Source organism: Rutilus rutilus (assembly GCF_951802725.1).
Source record: "Rutilus rutilus genome assembly, chromosome: 7".
Classification (NCBI taxonomy): Eukaryota; Metazoa; Chordata; class Actinopteri; order Cypriniformes; family Leuciscidae; genus Rutilus; species Rutilus rutilus.
This window is the reverse complement of record NC_140221.1, coordinates 43,495,029-43,518,314: the sequence shown is the minus strand read 5'-3', so window position 1 is coordinate 43,518,314 and position 23,286 is coordinate 43,495,029. Positions and strand designations below refer to the sequence as shown.

Genomic DNA, 23,286 nt, shown 5'->3' with positions numbered 1-23,286 from the left:
CATTGTTATTAATACAGACTTGTGTATTCATATACCATCCATACATACTCATTTCACTCATATATCTTTATATGCATTTTCCTTATATTCTTTTTACTTGTTTATGTCTGTTGATGTATTATAGTGATTTTACATTGATTTATCTTGTCAAGAGAAATGGAGTGTTCTCTTATAAACATTTAGATAAAGATCTAAATTATGAGAAAATATATAATAAAAAGCAGATCTTAAATTTGCTGATATTGGAAAATCTCTACGAGCCATGACGTTTTATCAGACATTCATAAGGTGACAGAAGCACATACTGTGCGCTGTGTCTACACCACATCCTCTAAAGATGACGTATGTTGCATTATGTGTGTGGGTGAATATGGGTTTTGCAGGACAAGAGCATTGTTGTCTGTAACTGCTAAAATGAATTCAGTTCAATGTCTAGAAAGGTAGAAAACTGATGAAATGTACAATAAAAATGTGTGTATTGCTAATGCCATTGACGCAAACAGTAAAAGCATTGACGCAAGTAATGTAACATTTAACGCACGCAGGAAATATGTTGAAGCAATGTGTGCATAAATGTAGAGATATTGTGCGTTATTAGTGATTATAAAATGTGGCCTTTTTGATCTCTCTCAGAGTAGATGTGTGTGTGTAAGATCTTCTGAAGAGAGCAAGCGGAAGCCAGCCACAGACCACAACACTCAGAAGAAGACACCTGAATTTCTTAGAGAGAGCGCATATATTGAACGAAGAAAGGGTAAGCCTTGAAATGTAATTGTGTATCTGGCCCATGGAACTTCCAGCTTAGCTGGCATAAGAGCAAGAAATAATAAATTGAGAATGAGGACTGCCCTCAAAACTCTGAATAGTATTGTCCCAGTCTGTTTATTGCTGTAGAGTAAGAGTAGAGTCCTTTTGGGGTATCATTAGATGACTGTCTGAAAAAGATAGATTTGTATAGCGATATCATGACAGACTTTACTAAGTCGGTCAAGGTTGCCAACCAGTCGCAACAGAGTGGGCCGTGGGAGTGCATGAGCAGGTATAGCTGTTCTCTGAGGGCGGAGAGCCAGCTGTGGTGCACTGAACGCAAGGCTAACTAATTGAGTGCACTTCTGACTCCGAGTCTTAATTAATCATATCTGGTCCTTGGGTTTTTAACTGTAAATCCCCTAACACTGGTGTGTGCTGCCGTCACATCTGGGGGATGCTGCACATTGGTGGTTGTTGAGGAGATTACTCCCTTTCATGTAAAGCGCTTTGAGTGTTGAGTGAAAAAAGCTATTATAAATGTCACAAATTATAAAACACAATAAAGGATATTTAATTAATTTTGGGGGGAAAATACTACATACAATGAGAGACTGACCTGAGAATTGCACAATTGACAATTGCATCTTCATAGAGTAGGACAGAAATATAGGCCTAAATTAGGCTATATATATTTGAAAAAGTTAAATATTCATTATTAGCCTACTTATTTTAATCAGGCCCAAATATATTGCCCTCATTCTTGACTCCTAAAAATTACTCTGTCTAAAAGTAAATAATAATAATAATAATAATAATAGTAATATAACGTTTATAATGAAAATAAATAAAAGCTTCAAAAGGAAAACCTTTATTAAGTTTTTATTATTTAAGATTTTATTATTTAACTTTAAAAACTTTGCGAGTAGCCTATTGTTTATTGTAGGCTAATGATTATCTAATCATACATTGAATCACTAATGTCAAATATGAAGAGAGACCCCTTATTATGACTTTTTAGGTGTAGCTCATTTGCATCTCTCCTTCCCACTTTATGCAAATGAATAGCTTTTGCTTCATCATAAATTCTAGTACTTTCGATTCCCTTTAGAGGGCATGAACTGAAGAGCAGGAAATCAGATCAAAGCGATCGTGGACTGAATGAGGTGAGAACAGAAACTCTGAGGTTAAGTCGTCACTCGTCACGTTTAGATTCTGACCTAAACCACCTAAATTCCCTTTTTACTCGGACAAGGTAAGATTTCCAGGTAACCTTTTAAAGGATATTAATACTTGCTATGTAAACTTGGAATAAATCATGACTTCTTAAATTGGGATCCTAGTTTGTCTTCTACGTTAAAACTGTTTGGCCGTGATAGTAAATTCAGCGACCTTGAGCATCATCTAAAGCCTTAATTGTTTACTCTCGAGTCTCGCCTGACCCCGCACCTGTTCGATAATTGATTAAAGCCGATGTTGTGAATTATTCGTTTCATTTGTTTAATTCGTGAACGAATCGTGACGACTCCATTGTGAGCGCGTTGCTGTTCATGCTTTCCCCCGGGATATACCAAACCGACTTAAAACGGGGCAACTTTAGTTTTATGTTCGATAGGCTACTCACCGGACATTCTCTTGCCACTGTTCGAGTCAGCAGTCTTACAAAGATATCAATACAATGATTTTGTTGTTTATGGTTCTGTTTTTTTAACAGATGGATAACTTTGACAGTAAGGAGGGAAACACATCACACCATACCGTGGTAGGACACTAGTTAAATGTCATGTTTTACCATATGGGATATCTTTTGACTAGTTGTTCATCATATGATTGTAATGAGGAATTGGAGAGTGCAGTGTGGGACCAACACAGCACAAATGACACCTCATTTGTCTCATTTTGGTTATTCAGCTCTTGTTTTGTACTGTTAACTTAAATTCTCATTGATCAAACAGTGAAAGACGTTTTCTGCATAACATTTTTGTCTGAATGCAGTTTTACTTTTTTTTTACTTTTTTTGTTTATTTATTATAAAAGTTTCTTAATTAATATTAAATGACTGCTCAGTGCTACTGACATGTTGAAGGATGATCCGTGCTTTTCTGGGATGACACAAAACTGTATAGCAGCTGTTTTAATTATTTTCTTTCTTTTATTTGTGTTATTTTTTTGTGTTTCCTTCATAACTCAAATAAAAAATCTTGAGATATAAAATGAATCCATCAGTAGACTATTTCATTTTAATGTTTGTTCTGAGACTAGACATGACTTTGTTTTCCTCACTTTGTTTCCTTCTAAAACAACAGGATGCAATAAACATTTCTAAGATGGCATTCGATTATCCTGTCAGTCTGTAGATAATCATTAGAGCGCCACCCTCTGGCTGAATAACGCAAGGACGTTAGAATTCTGCCGTGTGTCTGTGTTCTGCGATCAGTAGCCTATATAGAGCTTACAAAATGTTTATCATAAACTAGCGCTAAGATCCAGTATCTATCTAATGTTTTTGTCACAAAATGACTCACCAAAGCACAAAAATAAAGAGCAAATGTGTTTATAGAAATGATTAAATTACAATTAATGCTAGCAACAGAATAACAGAAGACTATGTTTTAAGGTAATACTAATATTAAGAATAATATTTGACTATTACTAGTTTTAAGGTAACATTGTTGAAATAACAGTGAGATTATTAAAGCAAGTTAAAAATCTTTCTCATCTCATCATCGTTTGTCCTTTTCAAAGATACACGGAACGGCCAAAAACATGCCTAACGAACCACCCAATAAAAAGCTGAAGCTGACAGACCTTCAGAGTTCTGTAGGCAGTGCCGGCCCGAGCCTTTTGGGGGCCCTAAGCAGAATTTGATTTGGGGGGCCCCTCCCACCATGCAGTCACCTGTGCTTGACGATTATTGAGTACCGAGAACAGGCGTGCTCAACTCCCAGACCGTTTATGGGTGTGAATTATAAAGAAATGATCAAAATAAAGATGAAAAAACACACTTTCTAGTTATATTTCATGAATTGATTTATACCATGTCCACACAGACGCATTTCAGCCTAAGCCATCATCAGTGATTGACACAATGTCACGCTATAATGTTACATTACAAATTAATGCAATGAGGTTATGTATTAATACTAAATAAATACTTTTAAAAAAATAGATACTAAAAAAAACGTTCTTTACTCTTTTACTAACTCTTTGAAACTTCTGAAAACAAACTGTCACAAAACATAAAAAAAAAATGTATTTGCAAAATATCCTCCAACGTTTTGCAACACTTTGCAGTTTGAATGATGTCTTGTATGAACATGACGGAGTATGTTTTTATGTTTCCACTGTTTGATCGCGCCCGCGCCTCACACACACACCGCACTACTGTGATGTTTCCAAGCACAATTTTGCGCGAGTGAAGATGATGATTTTTTCCGTCAATATTGGGAGTGAAGTACAAAGCCTATGATAAAGAATATTGAAACATTTTGATTCTAATGAGAGAGATACGTGAGCCCAACGCCGCTTACTTTCACTTTCTCTTTAAATTATTTCGTTTTCGGCTTGTTTATAGTTATTTATTTATTTTATTCTTGTTCTGTTCTGAATATCATTACATTTAAAGGATAAATCATTGATCAAATCAAATTTTTGTGACATGGCTTAACATTACCATGGCTGCGCACAAATTGTCTATGCACGCGAGGTTATGCGCATGACTCAAACACTGGCAGACACAGCAGCAGTTGTAGGCAGGTATTAGGGCTGTCCCCGACTATGGATTTTCATAGTCGAATCAGAATCGTTATGTCTTGCCTATAGTCGACTAATAGTCGAATCATGTGTATGGGGGCGGGGCTTTAACGTTTCAAAGCCGCGATGTACAGAAAATCACACAAAGATATAGAATAAAAGAAAATGTATAAAAACATTTTGGATCAATAAAACTAAGAAATAACAGAAATAACTCCAGAAAGGCCACACTGCAGACAGGATTTGCATTCCACATGCAAATCAAATTAAATCGGCTAAATTACGATTAGGCCAGCCTACAGCACAACATCAATGCACCGAAAAAATAAACAATTAATTTACTAAATTAAATTAGAACAGAATATAGCCTACCTTTCTAATAAATAAAAATACAAAACGAAATAAATCAGAATCAAGTCACAAGGTGAGCAAATGTGTGCAAAATGCCTAAAGTGCAGAAGAACATATATTCAAAACACAAGCCACAAACAGTTAGATTAGATAACCCTGACAGATCAATAAATAAAATTAAAATAAATAAATTATTAAAATAACGATAGAAGCTAGAATTTTCAACTTTGTCTCTTTAACTGCAGAAACAACAATAGCCGTATATGCTAAACTGGAGAGGCAGTCTTTTTAGCTAAAAATGTTCACAGCATCCAAAAATCAAATTAGAACCGGCTGAAAAGTTTTTAAATCACTTGTACCCTACCTGATCAAGAGAACAAACCCAGTCTTTCACTCTGTCTGTGTCCGTTAGTCTTTTCAAATTGTGCGCGCGGATAAAATCCATTCTAACGTGAAACCCAGTCTATGCGTGAAACGTGTTAACGTTGGCCGCAGAAGTGCGATCATGGTTTTCCTGATGCTAAATCCAGCCTTGGAGAATATCCTTTCTGATGTATATCCACACTTTGGATTTTCTTATCCCAGACATTGTTAAAGATTTAAATCCTTGCCGCGAAGACGCTCCTCTGTCGGTCACGGATTGAAAGTGAAACTTAAATCTGTCACGGGGTGTTTGGATTTATTCACGCACGTTAAAAAATATTTATTAAAAGTTTCTTTGCACATTTTTATATAGGCCTACAGCAAGCATTATCATAATAGGCTGAATATTAACGTATTGACATAAAAGCTATATGTGAAATCAGACATTGAGCGCCCTCATATAGCCAAAGTGGCATGATCCTCGTTTCATAACACCTCTGCGAAGATTCGACCGGGAGATCGGTAGTCGAATCAGGCTCCTCCTATCGAAGCATCGAATCTTCGACTATTCGGGGTCACCCCTAGCAGGTATATTGATCATGAAATCAGAATTTTCTTGTCTTGAATTATTAATCCTTTCATTAATTTATGTCACTTGTTTAAGTTAATTAGGCTAATATGTAAAAAAAAAAAAAAAAAAAAACTCGATTGGGGGCCCCCTGGTGGCGAGGGGGCCCCAAGCAGCCGTTTAGTTCGCTTATGCCTCGGGCCGGCCCTGTCTGTAGGACAGGTGACTGTTATCCTTCTCATTCTCTCTGCTTAGACACTGCGTTGGGTTTAGGCTTAGTTGTAATAGAAATGTTTTTGTCTCTTTCTGAAAAAGCAGACTGCCAGAGATGATAAATCTGGGGAGACGTCACATAATGCTCAGGTAAGGTCATGATTTGTGTTATTTGTTTTATAGTGTTTTAAGCCTATGAAAAAAAAAAGCTTTAGGTAACTTTTTCACTATCTACTGCACTACTAATATAAAATAATATCATATAAAATCACCAAATTACTTACTAAAATATAACTAGTATATTAATCAAAATGCATTAAAGTTTCTATGAAATATGACAGTTTTCTGAAATTCTCAAAGCCAAAAACAAATAGAATAGCCACATTAACTAAAGCACTTTAATATATTTTGTACAACAGCAAAACAATGTAACAATGGCAGTATTATCTTATAACAAGAAGATAATGCTGAATTTCACATTTTTATTAGAATAGAAGACTAAGAAATTTCTTAAAAAGTCTTAAACTTTCTTTGTCCATTTTGCAGGAAAGAACAGGTGCAATCACATCAGAAACAGGAAGAGTTATTAAGGAAGAGAAGCCCTCAAAAAGTGATCATGCACTGCAGCTGGTACGTTTCATTTGTCCCACTTTATTAATCCATACTGAATTAAAGGGGTCATGAAATTGTAGGTCAAAATGTTATATTTATTTACACTCATAGGGCTAGATTTACTAACAGTTTGCATCAGTGCAAATTAGGGCTGTAACGATACGCGATATAAAACCAAAATCTGTGTCGCGGTGTGAGAAGGAAGAATCGCGACACACCCCTTCCAACTCCCAGAGTTATCCTTCCCGTCCAGGTCTAATGCTACCACATCTTCAAATTACTATTAGTATTATTTGAATTTAAAATTATAAAATACGTAGACCTACACCACAAAACTAGTTGAGAATAAATTATTTAAAAATGGGCAATTCCAGCAATTTGGATGTGACATTTGCAGTCAAAACTTGAAATATAAATTCTCAGAAAATGCGTTTAATACCAATATATTGAAACTTCTGTTTATATATCATAATCCCTTAATAAAGGAGTCCAGACATTAGAAAAATATAAGTCTACATATGCATTTTATATTTAATATGAGGGAAATACACGTGTTACGGACGTGACACAAAAAATCTTTATCTTTTAGGTGGCAAAATATTTTTTAGTAATTCTGTGAATTACACTGCACAAACCAGAAGTAATACTACCCACCGGATGAAGAAGGGTTGGCTCTCCACAGAACATAATATATTTATTTTATTTTATTTTTCGTGTTCACAATTATTAGGAAAAAACAATGTTACGGACGTATCAGTTCCCGATTACGGACGTGAGCGCTCTGAAAGCGGCAAAAGACTTTCACAGAGTCTTTTGGCAAAACTTTCACAGAGACCTCAAACAGAAAGCACAAAGCCTTTCTTTAAAGTGAATTCCGTTTTGTATTAATTGTATGTTAATTCTAATCAATGTTTCATCAAACAATTACCTGGATTAAATAGTAAATAGTAAATATAGCAGACAATAGATAATCATGACACAGAGGCGCCGGCGCGTGAACTGGAGCTCGTCTCATAAATGATCCGAAACTCACCATACTTGCCTCACAGACCTGAGAAATATATCTATTGTCTACAGAAAGCTTGAAACAATTCAAAATGAAACAAAACTATGTAGTCCGTATAAAATGTGCATTTATCTCTGGCGCGTTCACTACTGTGAAGATCGCGAGTCAGCATCGTCAACTTCATCTTTGCAGCCGACACAGAAAACACTTGTTTATTAATAAACAATTAAAATGTCTCCTTGCTATATTTTACATATTCATAATCATTACTTTTGCCGGTTCTTTGTGACAGCTTTTAGGTGCTATATTGGCAGTGCCACCCACGTTACATGAACGCGACACCACCGCATAAGCACCGAAAACATGGAGATTTTTTTAGACAATAATCGCACAACCTATTCGATATTAATCAAATATACTCAGTGACTCATCCCAACCAAATATAAAAAAAAAAAAAAAATTTACTTGTTAATTTAGTTTAGTTTTGTTTGTTTTTCCAACAGTCTGTTTTGTTACAAAGAAAACAGAAGTGTTATAGCTTTGGCTATTTATTTATTTTACTTAAGTATATATTAACATATATTTGTTGAGGCTCCAGTTGATCTTTGCTGATGTGGTCTTGATGAGAGAGAACTTTGGTTCATTTTAATCTGACTCAGGCCATCTTGAGCAACAAAACACACATGATATTCTGTAAAGGAGGGCCAATCATATCAGTGGACATTTACGTGCGTTTCTGAACAACGCAAGGAGCTAACCTCCAGAAATATAAAAGTCTGAAAATGTTTTTCATGACCCCTTTAAAATTATTTATCAAATGTGAGTGGGACTTCTCTACTTATAACATTTGACCAAAATAAACCTTATTGACTACTACATAAATGTACATGAACTATATAAACTACATAATCTACTACATAAATTAAATTCTCAGAAAGGAGTTGTGAGTTTACTTCTGATGGTTTCTGTATATATAAATAGTTTGACAAGGGTTAGTAAATACCAAAATTATTTGTACATAATTTTTCTGAATTTAACAGAATGCAGAAGGAAAAACCCACACTTTCAAGTTCTGTATCAGAAATGGAGTGAAAAATAAAGTTGTATGTGATACATCCAAAACTGTATTTGGAGCACTTAATGAGAATGTGGAATTTAAAAATGAAGATAAGAAGGGGAAAGAAATAATCATCCGAAGATCCAAAGAACAAAACCTTGAAGCAGCTGTGAAGACAGATTTCCCATGCTGTCTTATTAAAAAGAATGAGACCTTACAAATAAACTTCTACAAAGATACAAATAGTGCATCTACACACCAGGAAACAACTACAGATACCGACCCTACAAGGCTAGTCACCTTTTACATCAGAACGAGAGGAAAGAAAAATAAAAAAATAATGAAGAGCAGTATTTTTTCGGATAAAAACATTGACTATGTTTGTGTATTTGCACACAAAGGAGACACTATTGAAAAAGCTCTTCGGGATGATGGCAGATTTAGTGATGACATTTTTGACAATGTCTGTAAATTCCTTGATGATGAAAAAACCAACAATCCAATAACATTGCCTGTAGATCCGTGTGACGGCAAGAAATTCGAGTTAGAGTTAAATTTTAAATGTAAAAAGCCACAAGCGCCTGTACTTGGTGACAAGAATGATGGTGAGTCTGCTAAACACAGCCAACAGCCTAAAAACACAAAAATTCAAGAGGAAAAGACAAAAGGCACAGATCCTTCAACTGAAGGGAATGCAACTCAGAATACTTCTGGAAATTCTTCTGGTGATTCTGGAAATTCATGCTTTACTGACATTCAGAACATTCTGCAGACTCTGTGTGAAGATGTATTGAAACAGCTACGGCAAAAGAAGCTTCAAGAGTTCTTGCAAAAAGAATATGATAAAGGTGTTGATGAGTGTTTCACTGTGGTGAACAAAGTGAGGCGGGTAATGGATCTGTCTGACTCTGTGTGTGTGATATTAATTGATGATTCTCCCAGAGGAACCGGCTTCTTACTCTTTGACAGATTCATCCTCACTAATGCTCATGTTGTTAAGGACTTCGTTTATTCTGCATCGGAGGTTTCTCTCACACATAAGCTTTCAGGGACTCTGACAGCTGTGTTCAATTATGAAGTTGTCGGATCTGAGACAATAAATCTCCAAGCAAAGAGTGACCTTATTGCTTACAGATATGAAAAAGATGAGAAGCTCAGGTACCATGATTATGCTCTTCTTGAATTGCAAGCTGCACCTAATAACTGTACTGAATTGCTCACTTGTTATAAGCATGGCCCCTCTCCTAACAGTGGTGGGATCTACATTGTAGGACACCCGGATTGTGGGGTTAAAAAGATGGACCCCTGCTTCATCATTGGAGAAGAGAATCAACTACAGAGTATAAACAAACACAGATCTGAGAATGTGTCCTGTCCATATGTATCATGGCAATGTTGGCCAAAGCTATACAAGAACCAGATAACTTATGACTCTCGTTTCTTTCATGGATCATCTGGCTCCCCGGTGTTTGATGCACACGGCAATCTGATTGGCATGCACTCTGGTGGCTTTCATTACAAAGAAGGTGAAAGAACTAGAAGTGTTATAGAGTTTTCATATTCCATGCAGCCCATCATGGAAAGCATCATCACACAGGTCAAGACAAGAAGTTACATCATAAAATTACTACAAAATGAAAAATTTAAACATATACAAGAAAATTTTGACCTTGGGAAAATTGAGGATACATACGGAGCAAACATGCCCGTTGAACAGACTGAACTCGAGGAAATGGACACCAACTAAAGGGACACCTGAGCCTTGTCTCCTGATTGAAGACCCACCAATCCATCAGGAAAAATATCTGACAGAGATTTGTCAATCCCATATTTCTATGTATTCAAGATTGAAGAGTTTGTTTTTTTTAATAAATTTTTAAATAAGGTCATTTGATGTGATTCTGCGTGATCAGCGAGCGTAAAGATTTACTGGAAATAAAACACAAGAGAACGCAGAAAGGTTCTTCAGAGCTGAATATGATAAAAGTGTTCCCCGTCCTTATGTCTACATGGACATTTCTTTGCGAGGAAGTTGTTGAGATGATTGCATTTGTTGAGATGATTGCATGTTCAACAGCAGAAGTGTCTCTTATTTTAAAGTCAAGTAATCCACCAGCAGGTGATTGTGGGATTGACGTGTTAAGAGAGAGGAACCGTGAAAATGATTCATTCATTTGAGGCCAAAAATACAGTTATAGGCCATTATTTTCTTTACTGACTATTATTTTCTTTAATTGCTCATATATGCTTGTGTATTCATATTTCCATACTCATTTAACATCATTCACTCATAAATTCTTTATATGCATTTTATATATTCTTTCAACTTTACATTTATTTTTTATACTGATTGACTTCATCTTAATGTTTTACTTGTTGTAAGAGATCATGTTTAAGCTTCACTGTAATCATCTTTGAATCACAAATACAGAACGTCAGAACAATGGATATGACAGAACCGTTCTAATGAGAGACAACAATACAAGATACAATCAAATATGTATCTTCACCACAATAAATACATTTAGAATGAGATCCTTGAGTTTATTGAAGGGCAATTCCCTCATATCTTTGTGTATTCATGCTGACTTTAGATGTAAATTGCAGCAAATAAAACCAAAGCTTTCGATTACACTTACATTTATTATTTTAACACTTTTTTTAATTTTAACACTTACATTTTACCTTACATTGGTGGTGGTTGAGGAGATTTCCCCCTTCTATGTAAAGCGATTTGAGTGCCGAGAAAAAGCGCTATATAAATGTAAAATTATTTTTATTATTTCATTAGTGTGTGCCTTGTGTGATTCAAAGTGTTGTTTTTAGTGTTTATCATGTTGAAGCTTTGGGGATCTTCAGTTTGTTAGGTCTGGAAAATTTAGTGAATGTCCTGTAAGAAATGTAATCAGAATTATTAATAAAAAAACTTTTAGTGTATAATTGTGAAACAAAAACCTTCATTGCTCATGCTAATTACAATAAAGACTCAATGAAAAGGTTTGATGAGTGTTGACATATTTCTTATGGAAACCAATTCCTTTTTGATTTGATTTTTGTCTTTAAAATCTACAGAAGTTGTGATAGTTTTTTCTTTACTATTGTGACGTGTGTCTGAGTGAAACGGCTTCTCGAACGAGTAGTATGGTTGTGGTTTGCTATTGGTGGATCTCATGTGAGTGACAGGTTGCTCCGCCCTAAAGCCAGTAAACGCATCATCAGAGAAGGAAAGAGATGTCGGGAGGGGAAGATATTTTGATTAAAGATTACAAGGCACATTAACAAATTATGTGCATGGATAAATTGTTTATAATAAACTGCAATATTCCGTAAAAAATAAGATGTCTATTTTGATTTCATGGTGACTTTAAAGACACTTTAGATCACAGAATTGATCTATTTAGTGCAGGGACATGCACAGGGGGGTGGCCCGGTGGCTAGAGCCACTGCCCCTCTGCCCTCATTGACTGAGGTGCCCCTCTTCCCCACCCTCGCCGCTCCGCTCCGCTTAAAGCATTCCGCTAATCAGCTCCAGGTTTTCCCGCTCGCTCCGCAGCATCACTCACAGTATATGGGCCCTATCTTGCACCCAGCGCAATTGACGCATGTATCATTCCTATTTTGCACACGCACACAGCGGACTTTTCCCTCCACAGACGCACGTCGGTAAACTAGGGAATGAACTTGCGCTCCCGGGGGCGATTCAGCAAAAAAGAGGAGGCGTGTTCCAGCGCAAACGTTCCCTGATGCTATTTTGCAGGTTTAGAAAACAATTCCGCCACAGACCAGGAAAACCTAAAGTCAGTGGCGCGTTGCGCATGTTATTCATATGCTATTTTAAGGGCACATGCTTGGCCATAATCAATGTAGCGTGTGCACAACGCGCATGCACTTTGATTCTCTCATCATCACAGAAGCAGCAGTTTTCATTTTTGCAAATCATACAGTATTACAAGGAAAAAAAATTACACACGAGGGCAATCATTGTGGTGTCCATGAAGATGTGAAAAAATAGGCATAAATCTAGTTTACACATTTACCCAAATTATTATACGCTTGTTTAAGCGAAGCTAATTTGGGTGTGTTTCTCCATCCCCATACAGTGTCACTTCTCTGTGTTTTAAGGCCCTGGCAAGAACGTCGGTCTCCTCGGATGTGAACCGCTCCTGGCGTGCGCCTGGCAAATCCGCCGTTAATATAGCAATCCGCCATGGAACAAGTGTGCCTGCTCTTAAAGGGTTAGTTCACCCAAAAATGAAAATTCTGTCAGTAATTACTCACCCTCATGTTGTTCCAACCGCGTAAGACCTTCGTTCATCTTCGGAACACAAATTAAGATATTTTTGATGAAATCTGAGCCATGTCTGACTCCTCCATAGGCTTCCAGTGTGACCGAAACTCACCGGCCCAGAATAGTTATTAAAGAGATCGTTAATATAGTTCAAGTGACTCCAGTGGCTCAATTTTAAGTATATCAAGCGACGAGAATACTTTTTGTGCGCAAAAACAAACAAAAATAACGACTTTATTCCACTTTTCATTTCCTTCTCTCTGGGCCTCGTAGTGTTTTTGCGCAGCGCGTCTTCGTTACACGTCACCACGTAGGCTCACTATTGGCCGACGCCGGTCATGTGTGTGATGCGTGATGACGTGTAACACAGACGCACTACGCAAAAACACTACGAGGCCCAGAGAGAAGGAAATGAAAAGTGGAATAATTAATGTGAATAATGCATAATGTATTATTTATTCTAAAGTGAAGATCATGGTAAGCCACTAGCAATTACTCAAGTATTACCAAAATCCTTCAGAAGGAATTACTAATTATTTGGAACAGTATTCTGAAGTGAAAACATGATTACACTCTAGTAATGACTGGAAGGAATTACTATTCAAAACCTTACAAGGCTGCACTTTATTTTACAGTATGTGCACTTTCTATGTACTTACAGTGTTCTTACCACAAAAGTACTGAATAGTGTAAGATACTGCAGTACATGGGTTAAATTAAGGTTTAGGGGTAGCTCAACTTTAGAATACTAATCCAAATAATTAGTAATTCTTTTAGAAGGATGTAGGATGTCTCTTATTTATCTTATTTAGAAGGATGCCTCTTATTTGGTTCTCCCAGTTCTTCACAAGATGGAGGGCAATGCAGAAGACTGTAGACAATTGAATAAAAATTATCTAACAGGTGTGTTTGATCAGGGTTGGAACTTGGTGCTAACTTCCACTGAATTTTTGGATTCTTAAAATGTATGGTTATATCTATTGACATGCATAATTTTTGTATTTTTTCATTTTGTTCTGTTCTATGGCAGAGAAAATATATTAGCCAAAAAGAGTAGAAAACCACTGTGATAACAGACATAGAGCTCTCATCACTCAAAGCATTTGATGTTGATAAACTAAACCCTAAATCTGATCACAAATAAATGACTGTGTACCAGCCTCTCAAAAGGACAAAACATAAAATCACCAACCAGCCAATTAAACTGATCCAGAAACATACAGATGGGCTGAAAACAGATGATAAATACAAACACTCATAGATAACTAACTGGATGCCAACTATACTTATCTGACTGTAAATAATATTAATATTATTTATATTAATATATTTTTATTTATTTGAAAAATAGTTCAAAGTTATTTTTAATTCTAAATATTTTATAAATATAAATATTTTAATCACACGTGACAAAATACATTAGCCGTATTTTCACTTCTACAGAATAAAGAACCTTTAAGAAGTCAAAAAAATAAAATAAATAAATAACATGTGACATAAAATGTATAATAATAGGCCTGCATTATTTCCTTATTTCATTATGATGGCTTTATTTATTTAAGCCTTATTTTAGATTTTAAATAAAGATTGTATTATTTAACTTAGTAACTGTAATAATTATGTCTAAATAAATAATATCTATTTCTATTCTAATTATATTTATTATCTATATTTATACATTCGTTTATCTATTATCTGAATCACTAACATTCGCCTACTGATGATCATGATCTCATCGGCGCTCATCCCTGCCACATTGTGCAGGTAAAGAATGAGCGTTTCATCATAATTTATAATAGGGCTACATTCGATTAGCCTACCTGTAGGCTCGACTAGGCTACTGGGCGTGGAAGGAAGAGCACGTACAATTGATATCAGAGACCCGGGCGGAAGTTAACCATACAGATACTCTTTTAACTTGGACAAGGTAGGCTACGTTTTCCTGATTTACATCTTAAACGGAAAAGTGAGGGATATAATTATTTGGAATATAACTAAGTCTTTGGATAGCCTACTAAATGTAGCAACTAATTTCTTGTTTTCTACGTAAAAATGCTTGGCTTTGATAGTAAATTAATCTTGTGCACCATCATCCAGGCACATTCGCAGGTCTTCAGTGAGTTTCGATTCCGTTTACCGGGCGTGGACGGATTGACGGATCGACAAGAGAAAGAAATAATGTACGAACTAACACATTCATGCTTTAGACTAATTTAATTGTGCAACAATAAACAAGGTAAACCTTTTCCAAACACAATATTAAATTATTACCGTTTCTATCGATCGATCGTTGTACGTTTTTGTCACAAAATTACTTTTAAGTCTCACCAAAGCAAAAATAAAAGACAAATGAGTTGACAGAAACAATTAATGTCAGCAGAAGGTTATCACAAGACTGTTTTAAGGTAGGCTAATACTAATTTAAGAATAATAGTGACTATCACAAATTTGAAGGTTAATTTGTTAAAAGAACCAAGTTATGCAAGTTAAACATATTTCTCAGCTCTTCTTCATTTATCCGACACAGACCGGACAAAAACATGCCTCAAGAACCACCCAAAAAAGAAGTGGAGCAGACCGACCAAAGTCCTGTAAGTGAATCTTCTCATTCTCTCTGCTCAGACACTGCGATGGGTTTATGCTTAGTTGGAATGGAATTTTTTTTGTCTCTTTCAGGAAAAGCAGACTGTCAGAGATGATAAATCTGGGGAGACGTCACAAGCTGACAATGTTCAGGTAAGGACATGATATTTGTTGCTTGTTTTATGGTGCTTAGGCCTACAAAACAAAAAGCTATTGGTAACTGAGGGTTATCATTATCAACATTCAAATATAAAATCACCAATTATACTTTTAAAAAAAATGTAATCAGTAGCTAAATCCAAATGTCTCCATATGAAAGTTTTCTGAAATTCTCAAAGCCACAAATAAAGAAAACATGATAGATAGAGCACTTAATATTTTTTTGTACAACAGCAAAATGTACAATGGCACTTTTAGAACAATTTTATCTTAGAACAAGAAAATAATGGGGAAATCACTGATCTACATAGAATGACTGGATAGCTCATGATACTATTAATAGTGAATGCTAAAGACCTATATTTTTGTGAATTGGTGAATATTCAGGTGAATATTGTTTCATGGCCACGAATTAATAATACCTCAGCACGTTTTACTAATTTGTTCCCTCGTTTTACTATATTGTGGCCACGTTGTAATTCATTACATCAAAATGATGGATGGAATTAAATGTGTTTATATAGATCAGTTGTTTGTTCAAATAAAGTGCTTGATTAGTTAGCAAGTACATGTTCAGGAAATGCATAATACAAATTGTATGGATTAATGTAGGTAACGGCAAACGGACTCTGCAAGAAGCTCTTTTGAAGCTGTCAAATCAAATGGTGTCGCTATTGGACACTTAATTGTGATTATTGCTGCTCTGAGGTTTCTTACAGGCTGCTGTTGACTGTTTTATCGTTTTTGTTTGGGGGTTTTTTTCTCGTTTTTTTTTTTTAGAAGCATTACTCTTGCCTCGGAGAAAACAACACGGTAATAGTGACAATTGTGCATATAAATTACTACTTACAGGGCTTGAATTACAACCTGTGGGCAGTTTTTCTACATCCTTTTGTGAACGTCGTTTTACACTTGTATGCTGCACAGCGGGTCATCTTAAAAGTGCCGTCTACCAATCTCTGTACAACCCTTTTACTGTATAACAGCCGTTGGAGCCCTCTGCTGGTAGGGAATCGCAAGATGGCCGCTCGAACACACCGGTGGCATCACTGCCTCAAGGAATGTCTAATAAGGCGAGAAGTTCCACTCTCAGTAAACTTACGGCTTCTGAACTGGTTGCAGTTCCACTCTGATTCCATATGAGGGCGCTCACAGGACAGGTGCAGAATGAATGGAGGTCTATGGCGCTATACCCCTCAAAATCCACTTTTCTCAGGATATAATTTTTTGTCTAGTAATTTGAATGTTGTATTCGAAAGGAGATGCAAAGAAATTACACATTGCTGGGTGTTAGATTTTTTGGAGTCAATTATTTGCTTTAAAAAGTCTTTTAAAATGTCAATGACGTCATACACATCGTACGACCAGAGATACATCGACAACACAGCTGACACAGGTAAATACACATGCTAGAAGAGTTTTTGTTTTGTTGGTTTCTGGTCCCGATTCGGATGCCACGATGCCATCAAGCGGTATCTCTGGTCGTAATCAGTCCTTCACTGACCAATCAGTGTTCATTAGCAGAATGCTAGCGTGTTATGGGCAACAACAACTCAACCTGTTAGAAATCGAAAGGACATAAGTACTCGTTCATTCAACTTTCGACCTATAACCCATGTTTAACTTGCAAAACCTACAATCAAATGTGAGATTTCTCAACGACAATCGGGTGAAAGACACAAATTTAGCCGTCTAGCCCCATAGACTCCCATTTATTTTTCACTCCTGGGTGATTGCCCCCAGTGGAACTCTGGTGGAACTACAACCAAAATTCGGTACAATAGGACTTAATAGGGAGTGGCCAGGCTCTCCGTAGACAGGCTCTGACTGCCTGTTGGCAGTTTAGAACGTCATGAGCTATCCAGTCATTATATAAATCAGTGGGGGAAATCCAGTTTTTTTCAGCAGTGGCAATGACACCGAGTTGGGATGGAAGCTGCATCAATGTTTTGAGCAGAACTGGCTTACTCAGGTTATTAGAAATCCTTACTACATTAGGAACTTTATCCCTTCCCATATGCTTTCTAACGTAGGTATACATTTTCTTCTTAATTGTAATTATAACATTGACAAAATACCAGTCAAATTATCAGAATTTCATTGTCAGGCCTTTTTATCATGGTCTTTGATTTTCAAGCACAACTTGTCACCACATAGGTATTATACATGGAATAATAAGGATATATATATAAACGTAAATCATTGTTTTTGAAATATTGGTTTGATAATGGGATCACTGGCATTAACTCACACTTTTTCAAATTTAATTTTAAGCCAGAAGCTTTAGAAAAAATGTGGATCTTTTGTAGAATTTTGGGGGCTCCCGAGGCTGCTTCATAAAGATGGTAGTGTCGTGAGCTGATTGCCTGATGAGAACTGGATGCCCAAACACCTCTAATGGAGCTATATTTGAGTTTTTAAGAAAGATAGAAAGCAGCTCTGTGGTTATTATAAAGAGAAATGTGGATAAGGGGCAACCCTGTTTAACTCCACGTTTGATTGAGAATCGGAGTAATGTACCTCCTGATAAAGAAATTGAACTGTTTGAATTTTCATAAAGAGATTCAATTATATTTATAAATTTCTTTCCAAAATAAATGGGTGTTAAATTGAATCAAATGCCTTAAAAGAAATCAAGAAATAAAACAAAATCATCATCATCAATAAGATGTCTATAATCTAAAATATCCAGAACTAAACAAATATTATTATGGATTTATCTTCCTTTCATAAAACCTGATTGAGAGTCGCTTACAATTTTATGTAGGATTTTTTTCAATCTGCTGCATAGACAATGAAATTGGCTGTAAAACCATCGCTACCCGGAGATTTATTTACAGGCAAGCTGTCTACAGCTTTATCCAACTCATCAGAGGTAATATCGGCATCACATAACAGTACATACTCATCATCTATGCAGGGAATCATATCTTTAATATGGCTGAAAAAGGATTCTGCGTCATCCGAGGAAAAGGTTGAGGAATATAATTTTTTACAGAAAGAGACAGTTTCCTTAGCAATCAAAGTTTGGTCTGTAACTACATTGCCATTAATAAATTACAATTAATGCTAGCAAAATAATAACAGAAGACTGTTTTAAGGTAATACTAATATTAGGAATAATATGACTATTACTAGTTTTAAAGTAACATTTTTAAAATAACCAAGTGAGATTATTAAAGAAAGTTCTCATCTCATCATCGTTTGTCCTTTTCAAAGATACACGGAACGGCCAAAAACATGCCTAACGAACCACCCAATAAAAAGCTGAAGCTGACAGACCTTCAGAGTCCTGTAGAACAGGTGACTGTTGTCCTTCTCATTCTCTCTGCTTACACACTGCGTTGGGTTTAGGCTTAGTTGTAATAGAAATGTTTTTGTCTCTTTCTGAAAAAGCAGACTGCCAGAGATGATAAATCTGGGGAGACGTCACATAATGCTCAGGTAAGGTCATGATTTGTGTCTTTTGTTTTATAGTGTTTTAAGCCTGAAACAAAAAGCTTTAGGTAACTTTCTCACTATCTACTGCACTACTAATATAAAACAATATCATATAAAATCACCAAATTACTTACTAAAATATAACCAATATATTATTTAAAACGCATGAAAGTTTTTATGAAATATGACAGTTTTCTGAAATTTTCAAAGTCTCATTGTCGCGGTGTGAGAAGGCTGAATCACGACACACCCCTTCCAACTCCCAGAGTTATCCTTCCCGTCCAGATCTAATGCTACCACATCTTCAAATTACTATTAGTATTATTTGAAGTTAACATTATAAAATACGACCTACACCACAAAACTAGTTGAGGATAAATTATTTAAAATGGGGTAATTCCAGCATTATGGACGAGACATTTGAAGTCAAAACTTGAAATATAAATTCTCAGAAAATGCATTTAATACCAATATATTGAAAGGAAATGTTTTTGTCTCTTTCAGAAAAAGCAGACTGCCAGAGACAGTGAATCTGGGGAGACGTCACAAGCTAGTGCCAATGTTCAGGTAAGGACATGATATTTGTTGATTGTTTGTTTTATGGTGCTTTAGGCCAAAACAAAAAGCTATTGGTAACTGAGGGTTATCATTATCAACATTCCAGTATAAAATGACCAATTATATAAAAAAAAAAAAAAAAAATGTGATGAGTAGCTAAATCCAAATGTCACCATATGAAAGTTTTCTGAAATTCTCTAAGTCACAAATAAAGAAAACATTCTCTAGAGCACTTTAATGTCTTTACAACAGCAAAATGTAATGATGGCACAGTTTATCTTAGAAGAAAAAAATAATGTTGAATTCCAGTTTTTTTTTATTTGGATCAAGATCTTGTATTGACGATGCAAGAGTCCAGCACTCTGTAAAGTCTCCTCCAGCACATCCCAAAGACTTTCAATGAATTTAAGATCTGGACTCAGAGGAGCCGATTCATGTGTGAGAATGATTCTTCATGCTCCCTCACAACCATTCTTTCACAATCTGAGCCTGCTGAATCTTGACATTGTGATCCTGGAATATGGGCAAGATGTGTCTTCCAGCATGGTTGTTTAAGAAATGAAAATCTACACACTCCAACAATTAGGATTAGAAGAACTGCTTGCAAACATATAACATGCTAGAAACATAATAATCACTGCAATAATGATCCAATCATAGACTCGTAAGCATTTGCCCTATTTAAATCCAAACAGCAATTTCTTTTTTTTTCTTTTTTTGGCCGGCCAGGGTACTACTCGGTTCACATACAGTTTTTCGACTATTATTGTATGGAAGCAGGCATATTTGGACACAGCGTCTGTGTTTAATTGGAACACACTGATAAAACCATTCATTATGCTAAATCTGTTAATTCCTTAAGTTTTATGACTAAATTATATTCTTATAGAAGACACAATTTTTTATAGAAATCATTGTTCTTTCACAGTGTTTTTAAAACTGTCATTTTAGAAATTAGAAAAAAGTCACAGATGAAATGGTAACAAATCAATAATATTCTGTTTGAACTGTAATAAAATATCACTGATTTCGAATTGTCAATTACAGCAGATGTTGTTGAATGTTCTATACACTGTATTTTCTCAAGGTATATGTGTTTCCCTCTCAGGGTGAAAAGACATTTGTTTTCATTATTTAAATTATTGTAGAAAGATGTAGACAGTGGTACGCCTGCATTAACTTCACCAATGTTGACATTTTCCCAGAAAACGACGGCTCATTCATTCAAGAAAGAAGTTGAAGAGGGACACTCAAAAGATCTGCAGCTGGTAGATCACTTTCTGTAACACATGCTTAATTAATCATTTATTACAAACATTTCTTCAGTGGAATTCACTTGAATGCTTGTGTACATAAATATTTATTTTTCTCATTTTAACAGGAAGCTGAAGAGAAAAAACACGAATTCCGGTTTCGTTTAAACTCTAAGACATATTCAGTGTCAGGTAAAACTTCCATGACTGTGCTTGAGGCTCTTAATACAAGCAACATTTTCAGGTTCGAAAAAGACAAAAAGAAGAACAAACAGAAAGAAATACTCATCCTAAGATCCAATAGAGCTGCTGTGAAGACAGATTTCCCCTGCTGTCTTATTGAAGAAGATGAGATCTTAGACATAACTTTCATCCAAAAGGATGGAAATAGTTCTACAAATCAACAAACCACTGCAGATCCGTCACTCCTCAGTAAAAGAGGTAAACCTGAAACATTAGTCACCTTTTTGGTTGAAAAAGAAGGAGGGCCAACAGTGACATGTTTACTGAAGAGCAAAGCTTTGAGGAAAAAGGTTCGTTATGTTTGTGTGTTTGCATTCAAAGGTGAGAAAATCAAAACTGCTCTTAAACGTGATGGACGATTTAACAATGTCATTTTCGGGGGGAAAAAAAAATGTGGACTTCATGGTCTGGAGTCTGATACAGAGACAACACATGAGTTTTCAAAAACTGTAACAAAAACGCTTAACAAAAAGATTTTCCAGGTAGTTGTTATCAGTGACAACAATCAGCCAGAGAGTCAGGAGGATGCGACTTTTGTCAAAACTGAGCCTAATGAAGCTTCAGATGCTGATGCGGCAGAAAATGTCGGGCCAAGCCAGAATCCCATCAACACTGAGCAAGAAAAACAACAAGATGGAAACACAACAAAGTCGACCAATCTTTCAACCAAGCGGTATGTAGTTAAACCCATAGACAAATCTGAAGATATTCTGAAAATTCTGCGTGATCAGTTTAAAGATTTACTGGAGACGTTAAAGCAGCGAAAGAACATGAACAAGACTCAGGTCCAGAAGTTCTTCAGAGAAGAATATCATAAAAGTGTTGAGAATTTTTCAGAGGTGAAGAAAGTGAAGAATCTCATGAGACTCTCTGACTCTGTGTGTCAGATTCGAGATGCGGGGTCCGCCATAGGAACCGGTTTCTTACTCTTCAACAAATTCATTCTCACTAATGCTCATGTTATTGGGATATCGGCTGACTGTAACCGTAAGACAGTGAACGTTGAACAGGTCACAGCTGTATTTGATTATGAAGACCTGGATTCACAGATTAAGCGCATACCAGTTAAACAACTTGCAGATGGCTTTTATGGGAAGGATCCCAGTGGTAGGCATCTTGACTATGCTCTTCTTGAATTGGATTGTGATGATTTTGAAATGGCTAATTTTCCTAAATTGTTCAGTTGTTACAGTCCAACTGTTCACCCTCCTAACAGAGGTCAGATCTGCATTGTGGGACATCCCGGAGCAGGGGTCAAGAAAATGGACCCCTGCATCATCATTGAGAGAGAGAATCGACCGGAGGCTGCAGATAAACACGTATCTGAGAATGAGAATTTATTTAATGTTATGACACAAAAGTCTTTGGAAGAGAAATGGGACTTTTTTGACAATGAAATTACTTATGATTCTTGTTTCTTTCATGGATCTTCTGGCTCTCCAGTTTTTGATGTAGACTGCAATCTGATTGGCATCCACACAGGTGGCTACGAGTACGAAAGAAAAAAACATAAAACTTGGAGCGTTATGGAATACGGCTTTACCATGCAGCCCATCCTGGAAAACATCAAAGCACGGGCTAAGATAAAAGGTTTGGATGATATCATCAATATCTTAAAACCCTTCAGCGATAAAAGCTATGTGTCTGGGGCTGCAGATCAACAGAATCAGACCGACTATGAGATGGACAGTGCCGAAGAGGCTTGAATGAATCTGTCCACACGTCTATGCTGCTTTTTTGGGGGGAAAAGACTGCAAAGTCTTCCATTCTGAGAGACATACAATATTTGGATAAAAGATTTTCACTATCATTATAGGGTTTCACTTTTTATATATTTTTTTTAGAGATGCTTGTGTGCTCAACAGAAGTTACATTCTGTTTCCATTATTTTTGACAAGTGTTAAGTCATGTATCTCACCTGCAGGTGTTTGTTGGTCTGACTTGTGCAAAGACTGCAGAACAGTGAACATTATTCATTTGGCAGAGACTAAGATACAGTTTTTTATTTTTATTGTTCATTCTTCATTCACAGTTAATTCTTTATTGTATTTTCTTTACATTGTTATTCATACATACTTGTGTATTCATATA

At 35.9% G+C, this 23,286-nt stretch overlaps 2 protein-coding genes across 2 annotated transcripts; both read left to right on the top strand.

The window, feature by feature from the left end:
• Window positions 1–965: 965 nt before the first annotated feature.
• LOC311293776 (serine protease FAM111A) lies at window positions 966–10,484 on the top strand (the record flags this gene model as incomplete). The annotated part of the gene is made up of 6 exons (XM_084414262.1): window positions 966–1,039; window positions 1,859–1,913; window positions 2,462–2,509; window positions 6,098–6,145; window positions 6,542–6,625; window positions 8,654–10,484. 6 exons carry the CDS (start codon window positions 966–968, stop codon window positions 10,415–10,417), a joined length of 2,073 nt encoding a protein of 690 aa, XP_084270388.1. The 3' UTR covers window positions 10,418–10,484.
• Window positions 10,485–14,863: 4,379 nt separating this feature from the next.
• fam111b (FAM111 trypsin like peptidase B) lies at window positions 14,864–22,979 on the top strand. The gene is made up of 9 exons (XM_084413175.1): window positions 14,864–14,885; window positions 15,056–15,138; window positions 15,486–15,549; window positions 15,635–15,694; window positions 18,920–19,003; window positions 19,100–19,144; window positions 19,646–19,708; window positions 20,905–20,967; window positions 21,081–22,979. The coding sequence occupies exons 3-9, from the start codon at window positions 15,499–15,501 to the stop codon at window positions 22,899–22,901; spliced, it is 2,187 nt and encodes a 728-aa protein (XP_084269301.1). The 5' UTR covers window positions 14,864–14,885; window positions 15,056–15,138; window positions 15,486–15,498; the 3' UTR covers window positions 22,902–22,979.
• Window positions 22,980–23,286: the final 307 nt, after the last annotated feature.

Excerpts from the sequence above, each read along its gene's own strand:
- fam111b (XM_084413175.1), top strand. The coding sequence starts at position 15,499 with ATGCCTCAAGAACCACCCAAAAAAGAAGTGGAGCAGACCGACCAAAGT. Across the intron at positions 19,004-19,099 it reads TTCAGAGTCCTGTAGAACAG|ACTGCCAGAGATGATAAATC; the intron begins GTGACTGTTGTC and ends CTGAAAAAGCAG. Across the intron at positions 19,145-19,645 it reads AGACGTCACATAATGCTCAG|AAAAAGCAGACTGCCAGAGA; the intron begins GTAAGGTCATGA and ends TGTCTCTTTCAG.